Source organism: Seriola aureovittata, chromosome 3, assembly GCF_021018895.1.
Source record: "Seriola aureovittata isolate HTS-2021-v1 ecotype China chromosome 3, ASM2101889v1, whole genome shotgun sequence".
Taxonomy (NCBI): domain Eukaryota; kingdom Metazoa; phylum Chordata; class Actinopteri; order Carangiformes; family Carangidae; genus Seriola; species Seriola aureovittata.
Genome location: NC_079366.1, coordinates 26,836,255 through 26,853,258, shown reverse-complemented (window position 1 = coordinate 26,853,258; position 17,004 = coordinate 26,836,255). Strand labels below are relative to the sequence as shown.

Genomic DNA, 17,004 nt, shown 5'->3' with positions numbered 1-17,004 from the left:
GACATGTCTGTCACCTCATAGAAACATTCCTCTGTTTAGTTCACATATTTTTAGTTCGCATATTACATAATTTTTCTATAATGAATACATTGTTATTCCACAATTTTTAAAAAAAAATATTTTTCCAGTCAAGACTAACTAACCATGTGTTCTTTATCAGTGTCACACAGCCCTGCTTCACATTCACACACACATTCACACCAGAGAGCTGCCCTGTAAAACCAACGCCTTGCTCAAGGTCATCTCACTGGTCATTGTAAAGGAAGGAGTTTCACTGAGTTATTGTCCTCTCTTGCAGTTTCCCAGCTGGCTGACAGACGCAACCTTGTGGTCCCAGGCCTGGTCCTCTGTCACTGGTGATAATGTTTCCATCAAAGTGTGTAACGATCCAGTGTATAGTTAAGGTAAGCTTTAATATAAGAGTTTAACACTGAAGCTGAATCACACAGTTCAGTTTCTCTTGAGCTCAGCCACTCTGGAATGTAACTGGTTAATCATCCGATCAGAAGGACGACATCCTCCGGCCTGTTGCTCACTTATCGGATGCCCGTGCACCAGTCAGTGTTATTGCAGAAATGTTTTTGCCTTTTAAAAGCTAGGGGAAATACCTACTTTGATATTACATGGTGAAGTCATTCATTTATCTCCTTATATGCACAATGAGTCAAAAACTCTTTATTCAATGTTTTTTTTACAACTAAATCCCTCTCTTTCTTTTTCCTGTAAAATCTAAGAATATTTTTGTATCATGATTCTCTATCTCCACGTGTTTTTCAGTAAACATACAGATTGAGAAGCAATATTATATCTTTTAGTTAAGTATCAAAACTAGAAATTTGTGCAACATTTGTGGTAGAATGAGCTGTTTTAGTGCTTTCCAGGCCAGTGTTTAATGCAGAGTAGATCTGAATGAAATTGGTGGGAGGTCCGGCACTTACTGTATGCCCCGTCCCGTTAAGGTGACTCTCTGTCTTCATTACTATGAGTCCTACCAGCACAAGGGTCCTGTGTTTTCTCTTTCCCAAACAGACCTAAATAAAGCATTCTCTCCGAGCCTTGTGGCCTGTGATGAACAGACGGGTGGGGTGTTTGGTTGGGTTGGTGGGGGGTAGCATTACATATAGGTAAATGCCAGCATATTTGAGATGGTAATCCAGGATAAATCTGCAGTTGGCCGATGACCAAACATTCATGCTTCGCACAATAGGTTTTGGCAGGTGTCCAATAGTGGACTTACTCTGGGTTTAACGGTGAAATCCATTCTGACTTTCTTTCGAAAAGGCTTTAATAATTAATGTTGGCTGGATTGAATAGAGAAGGGGAGGGAAAATTGTGTATAAAGGGTTTTTTTCCACCATGTGCTTGGTTTTGTGAATTAATTCGGGGATAGCCCTTAACCCCCACCCTGCTCGTAAAACTTTTTATCCCTTGCTGGATTAACTTTTACTGCCTCTACGTCTCTTAAACACTCTTTTTTTCTATTGCTGCTCATATCTCCCACACCCTCCTCCCAAAATCTGACTGTTATATTTTCATCTTACTCTGTTCCCATTGGTGGCATTTCCCTCTCCCACAGGACAGTATGTTTGGTGGGAAAGCTTTTGCTGGCATAGACTGTGCCAGACGCTGCTGAAGTGCTCCTGAGCAAGGTCCCCAAACCCCAGTATGGTGCAAACTGTGTGTATGTCAGTGTGCTTCCAGGAAAGGAGCTGGAAAAGTTGTACCAGAAACAAAATGTGATACAGCAAGCTTTTCCCTGGCTTGTTATAAATAGACTACTATAAAATATCTACTCCACTTGGAAATTTATGTGGGAGAAAAAGGGGGAGGAAGAGGAGGAGACTGTATAAAGCTTTTTTTGGATGAAAACTACTTTTATCTTGACGACCATATGGAGTGTTTCATAATGTAACTATTAGGTTTTTAAACACAATGAAAGGCTCACATAGTTTCAATTTTCACTTAGAGTAAAAAAAAAACAAATAAGTTAGTGATGACTGATATCTTACACAATAAAATTGAAATATCTAAACACTTAGAACATTTTTAGCATAAACAAAACTTTTAAAGGCCATATGTGTTGAATTGACAACTTTGACACCTCGAGTGGGAACATCAAAAAGGACAATGTTTCAGAGAGCAATGCACACCAACACGTGCGATGCAAACATTTTTACTGGGATTGCCTAATTTTTTTCACAGAAGCTACATCAGAAATCACCCACTATTTACTATATACTGCAATATATTTACTATCCACAATTTGACAGTATTTGAGTGTCAAACTGTGACAGATTCCGAAAAAGGAACAGAAAAGTAGCGTCCACTGAATTTAATAGTATGTTTTTGTTTTTTGGTAACAATCCAGCAATGCAATGTCTTGCATTTTATAGATGCAAAAAACGAACAGTCATGCAACTCTATACCTGTGAGTATCTAGAATCTTAATTTACTGCTTACTATGGATTCATCTGCTGAGTGTATATTGTGAAGGAGTGATTTGGAGATTTAAATGGCCACAATCAATGGATACATTTGCTGGGAGAAAATAAATCTGCACAAATTTTTCACATTAACCCCTTGGTGAACACTGACCTGTGGATCCTGCTTCATACCATCGGACGTTGTCTTGAGAATGTATTTCTGGTGTGACCAGGGCTTTAAAGAAAAACTGACTTTCCCATAAAATGTTACCGGTGCATTTTCAAAGTTGCACTAAATGTTTCTGTTCTCTGTCTGTAACACTGTCACACTTTAGCTTGATAGCAGGGAGCTGGAACCGGCCCAAAGAACAACAAACAACAGAAGAGAAGAAGAAAAAAAGAAGACAGAACAGAACGAGTTGGATGCATCACAGGAGAAGCTGCTGCCAGGAGGAAGTGACAGCAGCGTCACGGCACGAGTGTGGCCATTCAAAATCCAAATCGGTTCTGACCCATTTCCCCTCCATCATTCCGGTTCTTTGTCTGTGTGTGTGTCTCTGTGTGTGTGTGTGTGAGTGTGTGTGTGTGTGTGTGTTGGGTACACTGAAGCTGTTCAGGGGGAATGAAGGGAGAGAGAGGGAGAAAGACAGAGGTGGATTTCTGTTGTGATGGTATTAGCCTCTGTCAGGATAAATGGGCTTTAATTGGGGGAGTGTTTGGTCCAACACAGGCTGGATTTTCTACACACTCATGCGCTCAGTCGCCCCACTGTCATCTTCTTTCATCCAAATAGGCTTCATCTTGGTATCAACAAGCTTCTTATCTCTGCTTCTCTTGCTCTCACTCTCTCCCAGTTTCCTTTCCCCTCCTCTTTCCCTTCCTACTTTCCCTTCTCGCCTTTTCCCCTCCCTGGCTCTCGTTTATGTGTCCTCACAGGAACCTGTAACACTGAGTCAGATTAACTCATTTTAAATAACCACATGTGTATGGTTGAATTAAGGATATTGTGTAAACAGCCGTGCATGTGTGTGTTTGTGCATGAGAAAGTGAGACAGACAGAGGGAGAGTAAATGTGTACGTGCTTGTTTGAATGCTTGAGGCTGGATTTCCAGATTCCAGCGCCGCTTTATGAAGCTTTAGCTCTGTTGAAGTCGTTTACATTCCCTCAGCAATTTGCTTCACTAAGAAATGGATGAATGCAAACTGCTTTTCGTGTCACAGATTCTCACACATTAACGGACCATACCGGTGGTGTTGCATGGTTATGGTCATTAACTACAAACTGCACGTACATAAAACCACTACCATCCATAGCCACACAAAGTGTACCACAACTCCTTAGATTGACACACTACTTTTGATGTAGATATTGATTTCCTTTCATTTCTTTAAATTATTATTATGCTGAGTGGTGATGCCAACAAGTTCCCAAAACTACATTACAAAACAAGTTGTTAATAATTACCTTCCAGTGCGACCAATGCAAGCTTTGTCTAATTTGGCAACCACTCCACCACCTCTTCAGTTTAAAAGGCTTGGAAGGGTTGGCAACTTAAAACGACATGGTTAAGGTTAGGGAAAGTTTTTGGTCATGGTAAAAAAAAAAAAAAGAAGCAAAGTTTACTGTTGGTGTAAGTCAGGATGCGAACAACAGTCAACGTCTGTCTGCTTCTGCTTCTCAGAAACAACAGTCATTATTCACGCTGTCAATAGCTGGCTCAGAAGTGTGTGACCCGCCAACATTTAGTCCGCAGTTTTGCATCCATCCTTTCTTTGTTTCGTGGGTTCCAGAGATTCCTGTTCACACACCACTTGAAAAGCTGTTGTAAATGATGAATTTTAGTTTGGTGAACCCTTGACCCTTGCATATAACTCCAACAAAATTCTCTCTCTTTCTCTCTACCTCTTTTTCTCAGGGCAGTCAGTTCCCTGTCTGGACACTCATTAATGAGCTTTATTACACAGCAATTAAACACTGACACGGTCACTAATCTACCACACACACACACACACACACACACACACACACACACACACACACACACAGAGGAGAGGAGGATAATTTAGGGGAGAAGTGGGGCCACTGACTTTCTGAGCAACTTATTCACAAAATGTTTTTTTAGGTAGGCTATATGTTAACCTCCACAAAGAGAGTTAATTATTAGTTATTATTTGTGGCTCAGTCCTTAGTGATGTACAAGATTAAAGTTTATCATTATCTTCAGGACTTTTTTTATTTTTTTTATTTATTTTTTTTTACAGTTGTTATACAGCTGTGATTGTTTCCTGTAGTTTGCTGCCTGTCTACAATGTTCTGTCGTCTTTTATGCAAAGCGCGTTCTCGGTGTACTGCCACGGGGACGCGCACAGCTATATCCTGTGACTGAAAGCATCTCGACTTCATTCACCCCGGAGATCACACGACCGCGGGGAGCGGACATCAAACTCCTCTGGGCCTGAGGTCTGAGAGTTTTTTCTCTTTTTTTCTCGCTCTTTCACGCCATTCGTTTTTTTTGGCCCAGGTCATTTCTGGAATTTTCAAATTAAAGGATTTAACAAATTTTGATGAATTGCCCAGACAAAGTGCCAAGATGCTCAACCGCTGCAGGATACACACATATTTGATTTGGAACGGATTATACTGAGGACAAAATGATGGATATTGTTGGATGTTTGAATGTAAAAGAAAAGTTTTCGTTCTTCCACTGGACACCTGTTCCAACACGAAGAGCAGCTGGACATCAACTTTACCTCAGTTAGGTTTCATTGTTCGATGACTTGGACTTAAACCTGCTTTATGGTCATTTTAATATTACTTTGGAAATCAACCTCTCTCACACCTCCAGTGATTTACACTGAATGCAGGAGCAGAATAAGCTTGAGTCTCTGCCTCAACCGCATTTCACTCAGGAGTTTAAAGATCATTTAAGTTTTATAAGCTCCTGGCTCGCACTTTTACTGAGGCTGTGGTGGTGGCCAGTTCTCCCGAGGGATGATTCTGGGCTCCCGAGGCCAGGGAGCGACAGCCCAGCTCCTGCAGTGGACCATCGCCTCGTCCTGGTGCCTATGCAGCGGATCTGAGAGGAGATGAGACCCGCAATTTACCACCTCCTCGCCGGCTGCCTCTGCCTGTTACGCACCGTTGCTGAGGTAAGCCGGGCGAAAGTATGTGGTGGTTGATAGATGCTGCTGGTTGCAGTCAGATGTGGTAGACATTTGTTGCAACTCAAAGAGAAAAATAATGCAACGGATTAAAATGATGTCTGCGTAATTACGCACGTGTTTCTACTATCCTTGGCGCAGTTAGGCATCGTTGCTGTCGGTTTAACCGGCTTTGAGGAGTTGTTTTCAGATTAGTGATGACTGTATGTATCTGTGTCCTTTTGCGCACCAACAGGCGAAGCTTCCTAACTCCATACCCAGTAAAACGGCTGTCACGTTGACTTTCTCCCCGCAGGAGTCTCCTCTCCCCCGGGAGCTGTTGGAGCGGCTCTCCCGCAGCGACATCCGCAGCATCAGCGACCTCCAGCGGCTGCTAGAGATAGACTCCGTAGGTAAAGCGCTTCATTATAATACAACTCTCTCACTCCTAAGAGCTGGATTAGAGAATTACTGTAAAATTAAGTTATTCAGCAAGCATAGACAATTCAGTTCATATGACGTTTGTGGTAAAATATGAGCATAATGTACAAGTACCTACTCCGCTGTTTTTCAAAGTAAAAGCCCATTGATAAAATGTGTGTAGCAGCAAAGTCATCTTGCAGCCAGAAAGAACATAAAGCGGTGTAGGTGGATGCAGAGTGGGTCACTGGCTGACAAACTTGCATGTGCTGGTCAGGGCTGCTGCTTCCCTTCCTGTCTGTTTCTTGAAAGACTGAATTGAGGTATTAGTTGCATCTGGTTGATTGCATAGTGAAAGGATGCTGTCCTCTCATCTCATCACTGGAGTCTTGATCTCTGCACCATCCTTGACCTCTGAGTTTACTTTGACTCATCAGATGCTGTTAATCGTAAGTGAGGAATGAGTTGTACATTTGTGAAGAAAATGTTTTTGCCAGTTTTGTGCTTAAAAACCAATTTATTGGTTATTTGAAGTCAGAATAATAGCATAATATCTTCTGTGGTTAAAGTAAAAAAAAAACAACATGATGTCACAGTGATGTCAGCAGAGGTGTCAGGTCTTGGACTTGGAAACTAAAGGTTTTTGAAGGGATGCCTGCATTAGAAACCTCAGACGGTATGGAGTTTTAAAGCTGTGAGCATAGTGTGTTGGAGCTTCACCTATACTGAGGACAACTGCAGCACTGATTTTGACCATTCTTTTTTAAAACGGCGCCTTGACAGTCCTCAAACTTTATGGAAGTGCAATGCTGCAACTTTAGCCGTTAGTTTGTGTTGATGGTCTTAGTTTTCACTCTGTATCTGAACTTCCTGCTGGTGTCAGCAGAGAGTCTGAATATTTAGAGCAATTGCCTAATTTTTTTCAGTCAGAGAAACGAACGCATTTACTGCCATTAACTCAGTTAAAATTTAAGAAACAGCTTACACGAAACAGTATTTTTGATTCCCATAAACGTTTCCATATCAACGTACACATTATTCCTCTGCTGCCCGTGAAATACATGACACTCACAGAAGGAAAAAAAGAGTCTGAACCTTAAAAAATTCCTTGAAAAACTTTTCTCTTTTTTTTTTAATTTTAAAAAATGTGACATCTCTGTCCGTCTCATCTGAAGCTTTGTAGTTAGCTGGAAAGAGCAGTTAGGTTCAAGTTAAGGGAAAAATGTAAAATGAAAAAAACATTATTTAAAAGTGAATTGGCTGCAACTCTTCATTAAACAGTAGATGCCAGTTCTCATTATCAAGGTAATAAATCAGAACAGACTGAATCAGCGAGGTGAAAAAGGAGGAAATAACTGTGGCATAAAACAGGCTTAATTGCATCTATGTCTTGAGTCAGACTCTTAAATTTCTGCCACAGAAACTTGTCTTTTGCTCTGAACTCGTCGCCTGTGAAAAATAGTTGATTCATTTTTTTAATGTCTGCGGCCCTGAGTGGTGCCACCATTAATCCTGGCATCATTGAGATGCAAATGTCGAGTGTGACGGCTCCCCGGCTCGGTGGGGGTCAAGTGGCTCACTTCATTATGCTGTTGTCATGCTGCCCATTATTGGTTTGAGAGCAGGGCTCGCTGGAAGGCTGCTGTGTTGCTATGTATAATTCATGCTCAAATTCCTGCATGTCAGGGCGAGCGAGAGATGCACAGACTGAGAGAGAGGGAGAGACGGAGATGTCGGAGGAGGACTTTGTTGTGTTTCAGAAGCACATTGTGTATGTAGGCAGGCGTGTGTGCGTGACTGCTTGCTCACACACAAGGCACTAAGAGTGACGGGTGCACTCACACACTCACACACACAATCTCGAAAAGAAGTGTGAGGTTTGGTATTCACTATCAAATAAAAACAGTCCTGCCAATACCTCGTTTATGGTGATTTCCAGGGATCTTTCTCTCTCTCTCTCTCACACACACACACACACACACACACACACACACACACACACACACACACACACACAGATAATCTTTGGTCAGAATTTATTTCCTCTGAAAAGTCTGTGGATATCGTTTGGTTTGGCAGCGTTGAGGACTGAAATGGTTTGATGAAGCCGCGAACACCATAAAGAAAGAATCACTTGAATAGAACATCTCATGATTTACAGACACACAGAGGCGGAGCTTGGTTTAAAAAAAAACGTGCCTGCTGTCATGGGTAAAATCAGCCCACCCTTGTTTGATTTTAAACCATCTCTAAACGAAACATAAGCATCAGCTTGGATTTTACAACCTGTCGAGGTTGAAGATTAATTTATTCGTGTATGTGCTGTTAATTAAAGCATAATAGTCAATAAATGGACTGGGAGCGTCACCAGAGACTGCACTCTACAACTACTCAGATTCCTTCTGTTTATTTATGCTGTGAAATACACACAATCGCCACTTACATTCATCCTCCTATAACAAAGTCCTAACTCTAAAATAAAAGGTTTCATTCTGTCCCCAGATGGGAGGGGAGCTTCCACAATGTGACTGTTTGAACAGGTTTTTGTCCTCATAATACGATTATGTGACCACAAACACTCAAGTCGCATCATGATGCTAAGGAAGAATGTGAAACACAACCTGTCAACTGGTATTATAGAAACTGTGAGGACTGAGTTTAGATTATCGTGAGTTTTAAGATTATAGATAAATATTTCTGGTTTAGATAAAACAAAAAACCCCCCCAAAAAAACAGATGAAACTGCAAACAAACTGTTCATCATCAGACTTCCATATATTACTTATATAATACATTTTATGTTATGCTGCCACTACTGTTTTATGTGAGCTGAGCTAAAGCTGGATAGGCAACATCCAACCACAGAGATAAGCAACACAGATGCATCAAACTCAGATAAAAGCTCAGTTTGACTCTCCACACAAACGCTCAGAAAGAGGGAAGGTTTCTAAACACTTAAAAAAAGCAAAGACTCTGATTTAAAGTGATTTGAGTCCTGGCTGAACAAAACAACGTTTTCTCTGCTGTAGATTTCTGTCTGACCCACGAGTGACCTCAGTGAACTCCTGTTGCAGTGTGTGTGTGTGTGTGTGTGTGTGTGTGTGTATCCGTGTCTTTATGTGAATTAGATTTCAAATGTACCTGATATACGCACTGACATGCTGCGTTTCTCACCGGCTACGTTTACATGCAGAGAACCCAGTAACCCGTTGACACGTATAAACATCATAACTCAGTTAGAATAACCAGGTTAAGCTCTGATCAGGAGAGACTTGAAAGACGTCTGCAACAAACAACTTAAACATCCTACTCTTCTCACTTTTTTTTGTTTGTTTGTTGTTGGTCGGTCAGTGATCGCAACGTCTCGATAACCATTTCCTCTTTTGCTTTGATCAACACTTTAGTCTGTATCAAGATGTCTTGAAAATTATGGGAAGATTTTCATAGTTTTAATGTGGATATGAATGTTCCCAAGAGGAGGAGATCTAATGTTTCAGGAGATCCCTTCATCTTCTTTTACACCAAATTTTCTTTCAGTTTTATGAGGATATATCTTTGGCATTTTCTAAGTGTTCATGCTTCCAAGCAAATGAACTTCGTACATGTGATTGTTCCTTCAAACAAGTCTCAGTGTGTGGGTGAGTTTGACGTAAAGGATCTGGGAATATTCTTGAATGGTTTTGTTAACAGTGAGAGCGTGTGTGATGTCTGAATGTGTGTGTGTTGTTTTGTCTTTGCTCAGAGAACGAGGTGATCGAGGAGACCAAACACCGCTACCACAAGGACTTCTCTCACAGCTTCCCTGACCTGAAGAGAGCACACACGCCCACCAGACACAGGAGGAGCACTGGTAAGACACGCACGCACGCACACACACACACACACACACACACACACACACACACACACTCACACACACACACACACACACACACACACACACACAAATAAAGTGTCACTCTATAGACGTAGAGTCTATCTATGGAATAAAAGTTGGTTTATTTCACATTGACATTACATTTGCATATTACCCTGTGTAATAAAATGTTAACCCTTTAACACCCATCGCCGTGGAGACGCCATGTTTTTTAGAATTCAGTTGTATAATCTTATGTGAATTAAAAATGACTAAAACGATGAGAATCTAATAATAAAAATAAGTCGTACATTTTCATGTTGATTTGTATTTTACCATATCACTATGAGTTCTTCACCGCTCTAGTATCCAACAGATGGAACAGTAGGTGGTTAAAAGTGATATTTGTTTCCTGTCAAACTTCTATAACCTTTGACCTCTTTGTTCCCCTCCAGTGGTGGAAGAGGCCTTGCCAGCGGTGTGTAAAGTGCGGACGACGATCTATGAGATCCCCAGGAGCCAGGTGGACCCCACCTCGGCCAACTTCATCATCTGGCCGCCCTGCGTCGAGGTGAAACGCTGCACTGGCTGCTGCAACACCAGCAACATGCGGTGCCAGGCATCCCGCAAGCACCACCGCACGGTCAAGGTACAAAACAAAAAGATGTTTCTGCTCTACATGTTTGAAAATGTGTTGACATCGAAAGAATCTTTTGGAAATTTGGTGAAAAGTCAAAGGTCAAGCTCATGGTGACCTCACAAAACATGGGTTTGGCCTTGTGAACGTGATATCTCAGTAACACCTTGAGGGACTTTGGTCAAGTTTGGTACAAACTTACAAGAATCATATAAGTGAGTTCACTTATAAGTAAAATTCTAGCCAATACTAGCTTCATGCTAGTATTATAACTAATATAACAATATTACTATTACAGGCTAGCAACCTCCCAAGTCCTGCACTAGCTGAGACAGCAACACAACAACGATTATAATGGAGCCAGGAGAAGGAAGGGTGGGAGGAACAGAGTGGTTTCCTTTCGAGTCTCATTCTAGCGCTAGTTTGATTTCCAGAACTTGCATGTTGTAGCTTTAAAACAAACTTTATTTTCATCTGAAGCTTGTTCCAGTGCAGGAAGAACCTCCTATCAAAAATACCAATATGAGCAATCATACCTAAGTCTTTTTCTGACATAGATTCTTGTGACCAACCAGCAGTAGAGACAATTTTAACTGACAGCCCTGCTCACTTCAATATCATAAATCTGATGATATGTTTATTGTGGTGAGATAAACTTATACATACAAACATAAATAGTATGAAAGTACCAAACAAAAACAAAAAAAAAGACAGTAGAGGAAGCTAATGTAATTTTCTAAACTTTTATTCTCACTATTTCGACATGTTGGCATGTTGTTCGTAAACACTGTTAATCACTCTACAAACATTTTGTAAAAGCCCTTTGTTATTTGTCTTTTAGTGGCCTCGACCTTGAACACACACACAGAACTAATGATGGCATGTAAACACACAACTACTTACTACTGGAGGTATACACTCCACACCTGCCAAAAACAATTACTCTCCCTAGCTTGACTATTGTGTTGCTGTGTGTGTGTGTGTGTGTGTGTGTGTGTGTGTGTGTGTGTGTGTGTGTGTGTGTGTGTGTGTGTGTGTGTCGGTGACGGAGAGTCTGGCAGTGAGTTACTTCAAGAACATAATAGCTTCCTTTTGATCTCTGCCAGAGCTGGAAATAAGACTCACTAAATCCCAACTGGTTCACAGTCACACCCTGCCAACGGGAAGCCGACCCAAGGTGTGTGTGTTTGTGTGTGTGTGTTTGTGTTTGTGTGTGTGTGTGTGTGTGGGTTGGGTAGGTGGGGCTGTTCTGCACACAGGAAAGGTATCCAAGATGCACTTTTAAATCTTGAACATAACATTAACTAGTGCATGTAGCATGTGTCTGCGCAGGATGATGCACAGTCATTGCACAAGCTGATTTTTGGATTCACCATCACTACTATGGAAGTTCCAATTATGCTCATGGAAAAGACATTTTGAAGTATGGGCCTACATGTAAAAGATAAGTAAGATTAAAAAGCAGGCGTGGAGAGTGAGTGAGTGGACAATAAGAAGAGTGAATGATGGAGGAATGAGAATAGGTAGTGTGTGTTGCTAGAGGTCAAGAGGTATAAAAGTGGAGAAAGAGGAGGAGAGGGCGAACTTGATTCTCTGTGCTTTGGCCTGCTGATACACAATCTGAGATGAAAGGACTCGTCCTTCGTCCGCTTACAGAGGAAATCAAAAATAAAGTCACTCACATGTGCTGAGATCCAGCGTTCAGAGGGTAAACGGTCACGATTGCAAGATGGACTCGCACACAGCCAGAGGGGATATGGCAGGGCTAAGGTTTAGCTGGGGTGTCCATATGTGAGACAAAGAGAGAGAGAGAAAGAAAAATAACATTAGCGTTAGAGTCTTAACCTCACTGCTACCGTATCGGGCTGTGAGTGTGAAGCAGGTGAGGTGAGAGTCTTTACCTCCAAATCTGAGGCTGTTGTACTCTGGATAATGATGGATTGGCCCTTCAGGTTGGAGCAAGTTACTGCCTCAAGTGTCTCAAGGTCTTGCACATGCAAGTGTAAGTTGGAGTGTGTGATAGACAAGCGGGTTGTTGCAACGTTGGTCTGGATGCGGGTGTTGTCTTGGTGACCTGAACCTGACGGGAAGGCTCTTGGTTAGTCAGTTGATCTGCATCCAGCCCTCCAACCCAGCGGCCCTGTCCCCTTATATACTTTCATATACAGTTCAATATGCATGAGCTAGTATGTTAATGTATTTCATTTGTTTTCCCTATACTGTGCTCTCCTGGCTACTGAAGCATCATGGTCTTGTCAGTGCAGACACGAAGTTTGAGACTGACTTTTTCAGGAACTCCCTGTTCATACTTACACACATATACACACTGTATATACACACACATAGAAGCTTCCCAGTAAAACTACTGAGCAGTTGGGGTTTAAGGGCCTTATTCAACGGCAGCTCGGGGGGGGGGGGGGGCTCTTTCACTTTCCCCACCCAGATGTATCTTGCTGCTGCAGGGATTGAACCGACGACCTTTTGATACAAAGCCTGCTGGTCAAGTCTTTGGGACATTTAACAAAACCACAAATTTTCCCTGATCTTAGGCAAATGTCTTGGTGCCTGAACTTTAAACACGCAGGGCTCAGGATTCTCCCCTTGTCCGATGTCAGACTGTGACTGAGTTTCCCTCAAATATTTTTGTCACTTTCTAAAACCCGACAAACTAAAAGACGGCCCAGTTCATCCAGTGATGGAACAGGTGTGTAAGGCAACTTACACTCTCCAGCTTTTTTTCCCTCTCCCTGTCTGCGCAAGATTTCTGCCCCTCTGCCACCTTCAAGGGAACAGCTGTAAACACATTTAGGGGTTTTTAGATAATAAAAGAATGAGATTTTGAATTCGAGCAGCCCCTCACAGGGTCTCAGGACTCTCCCCTTTAAAACGCAGTTGTGTATGTTAAAGCCTGCTGGGTGCTTTAGCTCCTCACCTCAGCTGAACCTCCGTGTTTTTCAGTCTCTGCTCATCGGTGTTTGAGTCTGTTCAGACTTGAAGCAGAGATGTTTTGCAATCAGACCTGAAGCTCCACTGACTTGGCTCCTTGTCCTCCATGTGAGCATCAGCATGTAGTGTGTGTGTGTGTGTGTGTGTGTTTGTGTGTGTGTGCGCATGCCATTGTTTCTGTATGTTTACAGGACGATTGCATGTGGTCACGGGTTTCTTTTTATAAATGTGTGTGTGTGTGATGAAGATGAAGACAGACCTGCTGCTGCTTGAGTAGGTTCAGACATTCTGAGTTAGCAGCGAGTGTGACGTGTCGTGATACAAAAACAAAACACGCCTCGCTTAGTGTCAGTGAAGTCAAACCTCTTGGCAGCGTTAATGCTCTACTTCATCCAAACAAGAGCAGACTCACCTGTGTGTTTACACAGGTACAGTAGAGAATAGTTGTCTTTTGTAAATATCAAGCTCAAGAGGCACTTTGTCTGTAGCGCTTATGTAATACATTTTTACATCTTTAGCATTCTGTTTGAAATGCTGCTCAACGTTCGATGCTCCCTTAGTCATTTCTTGCAGGATCACCAAACTGCACCAAGTCAATATCTTTATTTGACACATTCTTTGGTTACTGTTGCTAGGTCGGTCAAGCTGTCTGTTCTGGCACAGTGCACATGCAGTTTCCTGAAATGAGTAGGGATTTTTATTGACAGAGTAGGTTGTTGATTTCAGACAGAGGTAGACTGAAGCAGCTTTCTCATTTGTAGCCAGCGACCGTTGACTTTGCTGTCTGAGTTGACGGTTGCTGGTGGATTTCATCAGCTATAGCTGGTTAATGAGTTCTTTGAAAACACTGTCTCATGCTGGAGCGGGAACTTCCCCAGGCGTTTGCAGCTCCCGTTGGAGCAGATAAAAACACTGTTTCCTCCATTCCTCATACTTTGGTGTTTTCGGTATTTGAAACTTTTTTGCATCCTTCATCTGATTTTTTTTCTCTCTCTCTCTCTCTCTCTCTTTCTCTCTGTCTCTCTCTCTCTCATTCTCTTCAGGTGGCGAAGGTGGAGTACGTGCGGAGGCGTCCCAAGCTGAGGGAGGTGCAGGTGAAGCTAGAGGATCACCTCGATTGCATGTGCACCAACAAACGCCACATCAGCCCAAACTCAGACACAGACAATGGTGAGCATACAGCTGCTTCGTTTGTATGTGTGGCTATGTGGGTGTGTGTGTGGGGGGGTGTGTGTGTGTGTGTGTGTGTGTGTGTGTGTGTGTGTGTGTGTGTGTGTGTGTGTGTGTGTGTGTAGGTGTGGGTGTGTGTGTGCGCGTGCGTGCATGCTTGTGCATTGGCTCATTTCACATGTGAAGGCTGCTCCTGTCTGAATGTGTCTACTGACACCAAAATAAGCTGATAAGAGATCTGAAGTATTTACTGTGTTTTTCCTCTTTGCCTGAATAAGTCCTCCCTCAGGCCAACAAACACCCACACACACTAACACACACACCCACACACACACACACACACACCCACACACACCCACACACACACACACCGACACACCTTGCTCCCTATTACACAAATCTCTCTCCTGGACCTCAGCCAGCTACCGACATCAGAAATGTCTGTAGCATCGTCATTAATTGAAGCTTTGCATCTGTGACATTAAATACAAACTTGTCTACTCACTCTGAACAAAATGCACAAATCCATTCATAGCAATAGCAACATTTTTTTTTTTTTTACAGCAAATCTGACTGTAAATCACACAATGAATGACATCACTTTCTCAAATAACAACGTCGTCAAGTTAACGTAAAGGCTGCAGCAGCACACAAAAAAAATCTGACTAATTCACCACAAAGTGCTGAATGAGCCACTTTAAAATTAAGATGATCCCAATTCAGACATACAGTAATAATCACACCCAGCTGTCTCTCTATATTTTTGATTTTCACTGAGAACAACTGCATGAAATTGTGAATATGTAGCAAAATGCTTTACATTAAAGGGAAGCCCAAACTTAATATCGTGACTTTCTGTTCTCATGCACTCTTGGACATTATACAGTATTCAGCATTAATCAAGACTTAAATGGGAAAAACAATAAGTAATTCATGACTTTTATCAGCCTCACTTGGTCAACAAAGAATCGCTCCGTCATTTATTTGAAACTTTTAAAGATACTGAATCCAGCACAGCTCACATTGGCTGGCAGTGTTTGAGCAAACAGTCCAATCTTCACAATTTAGATGAGTAAAGAAGGTGAACTGAGCTTAATTACAACAGAAATCTGCATATTTTTGTATGTAGCACTAAAAAATATCTTGTGATGGGTGTTTAAGAAAGATGAGTTCATCTGTCCTCGTATTCACCTCGACCTTTCTCTCAACAGGCATCAGGTGAAGAGAGGAGGATAGATGGAGGAGTGGAGGAGAGGAAACAACAAGCACCTTTTGCCTCTAACATCGTCACCACCTGGCAGCGAGTGACTGTGAAAGGTTTGATGGGATATATTTTGACCAGTGAGGTTTGATTGGGAGGTTTGACTCATGTGAAGCTCAACAGTACCTGGAAGCTTTTTGCAAAAAAAAAAAAAAAACCAACAAAAAAACAAACAACAAAAAGACAAACTGAAATGAACCACAGACACCAAGAAGGTTTCCTCGCTGTGATTCCTCGACGGAGAGAAAAAACAGAAAAAAGATTAGATTCTGAAAATGCAGGACACTGGCAGAAGTGAGGTGGATTCTGGGATACCGGAGGACTTATTGTCTGCGTCTTGTTCCTTCTCCAGGGTATAAACCGCTCAGTGACTCGGATTATAAACTGGATGGAATCCTTTCTTCAAACAGTGACTGGGATTAGGTTTTGTACTCCAAGATTTACTCTTCCTCAGCAGAACACACACACACACACACACACACACACACACACACACACACACACACACACACACACACACACACTCGCATATGCACTTACAGTATATCCTCTTATTTTTATAACCTCTCATTTTCTATCGCTGTCTGTTTCTATTTAGGTATGTTATCCACATTAAGAATGGAGGGGAAAAGATCCTCCTGACATGTTACTGATACTAATAAACTATTTATATGAAAACAAAGTGGGAGTGTTGATTGTAAAAAAAAAAATTAAGAAAATGCTTGTGTGACTGAAGGATTTAAGATTTCATTTAAAACAGAAAGAGGACCTGAACAGGCTTCTCTTTGTGTGTGTGTGTGTGTGTGTGTGTGTGTGTGTGTGTGTGTGTGTGTGTGTGTGTGTGTGTGTGTGTGTGTGTGTGTGTGTGTGTGTGTGTGTGTGTGTGTGAGAGAGAGAAAGAGAGAGATTATCTGGCGGATCATAATACTGAAGCTAAAACCCCTGTGAATTTCTAAGTGAGAGGAACACACACACACACAAACCCGTCACACACAATCCCGACTTAAACGAGAGACGCGTGGACACACAGTGGAATTACTAACAGCTAACAGGTGATTTTTTTTTTCACTCTTGTTGCACAGTTACTGTTGTTATTCCAAACCGGGGTCAAGGAAATGACAATGGTCTCGGTGAAGAGGAAGGTAAATGT

At 41.9% G+C, this 17,004-nt stretch overlaps 1 protein-coding gene across 2 annotated transcripts; it reads left to right on the top strand.

The window, feature by feature from the left end:
- Positions 1–4,605: 4,605 nt before the first annotated feature.
- LOC130166952 (platelet-derived growth factor subunit A-like) lies at positions 4,606–16,530 on the top strand. 2 transcript variants are annotated; one of them, XM_056372817.1, is made up of 6 exons: positions 4,606–5,573; positions 5,821–5,977; positions 9,727–9,834; positions 10,296–10,489; positions 14,467–14,593; positions 15,805–16,530. In XM_056372817.1, the coding sequence occupies exons 1-6, from the start codon at positions 5,511–5,513 to the stop codon at positions 15,813–15,815; spliced, it is 660 nt and encodes a 219-aa protein (XP_056228792.1). In that variant the 5' UTR covers positions 4,606–5,510; the 3' UTR covers positions 15,816–16,530. The 2 variants fall into 2 exon arrangements, with proteins under 2 accessions (XP_056228792.1, XP_056228793.1); XM_056372818.1 differs by having other exon boundaries at positions 4,608–5,573; positions 5,881–5,977.
- The last annotated feature ends 474 nt before the right edge of the window (positions 16,531–17,004 follow it).

Coding starts and splice junctions, on each gene's coding strand:
- LOC130166952 (XM_056372817.1), top strand. CDS start 5,511: ATGAGACCCGCAATTTACCACCTCCTCGCCGGCTGCCTCTGCCTGTTA. Junction 5,574..5,820: donor TGTTACGCACCGTTGCTGAG/GTAAGCCGGGCG, acceptor GCGCACCAACAG/GCGAAGCTTCCTAACTCCAT. Junction 5,978..9,726: donor GCTAGAGATAGACTCCGTAG/GTAAAGCGCTTC, acceptor GTCTTTGCTCAG/AGAACGAGGTGATCGAGGAG.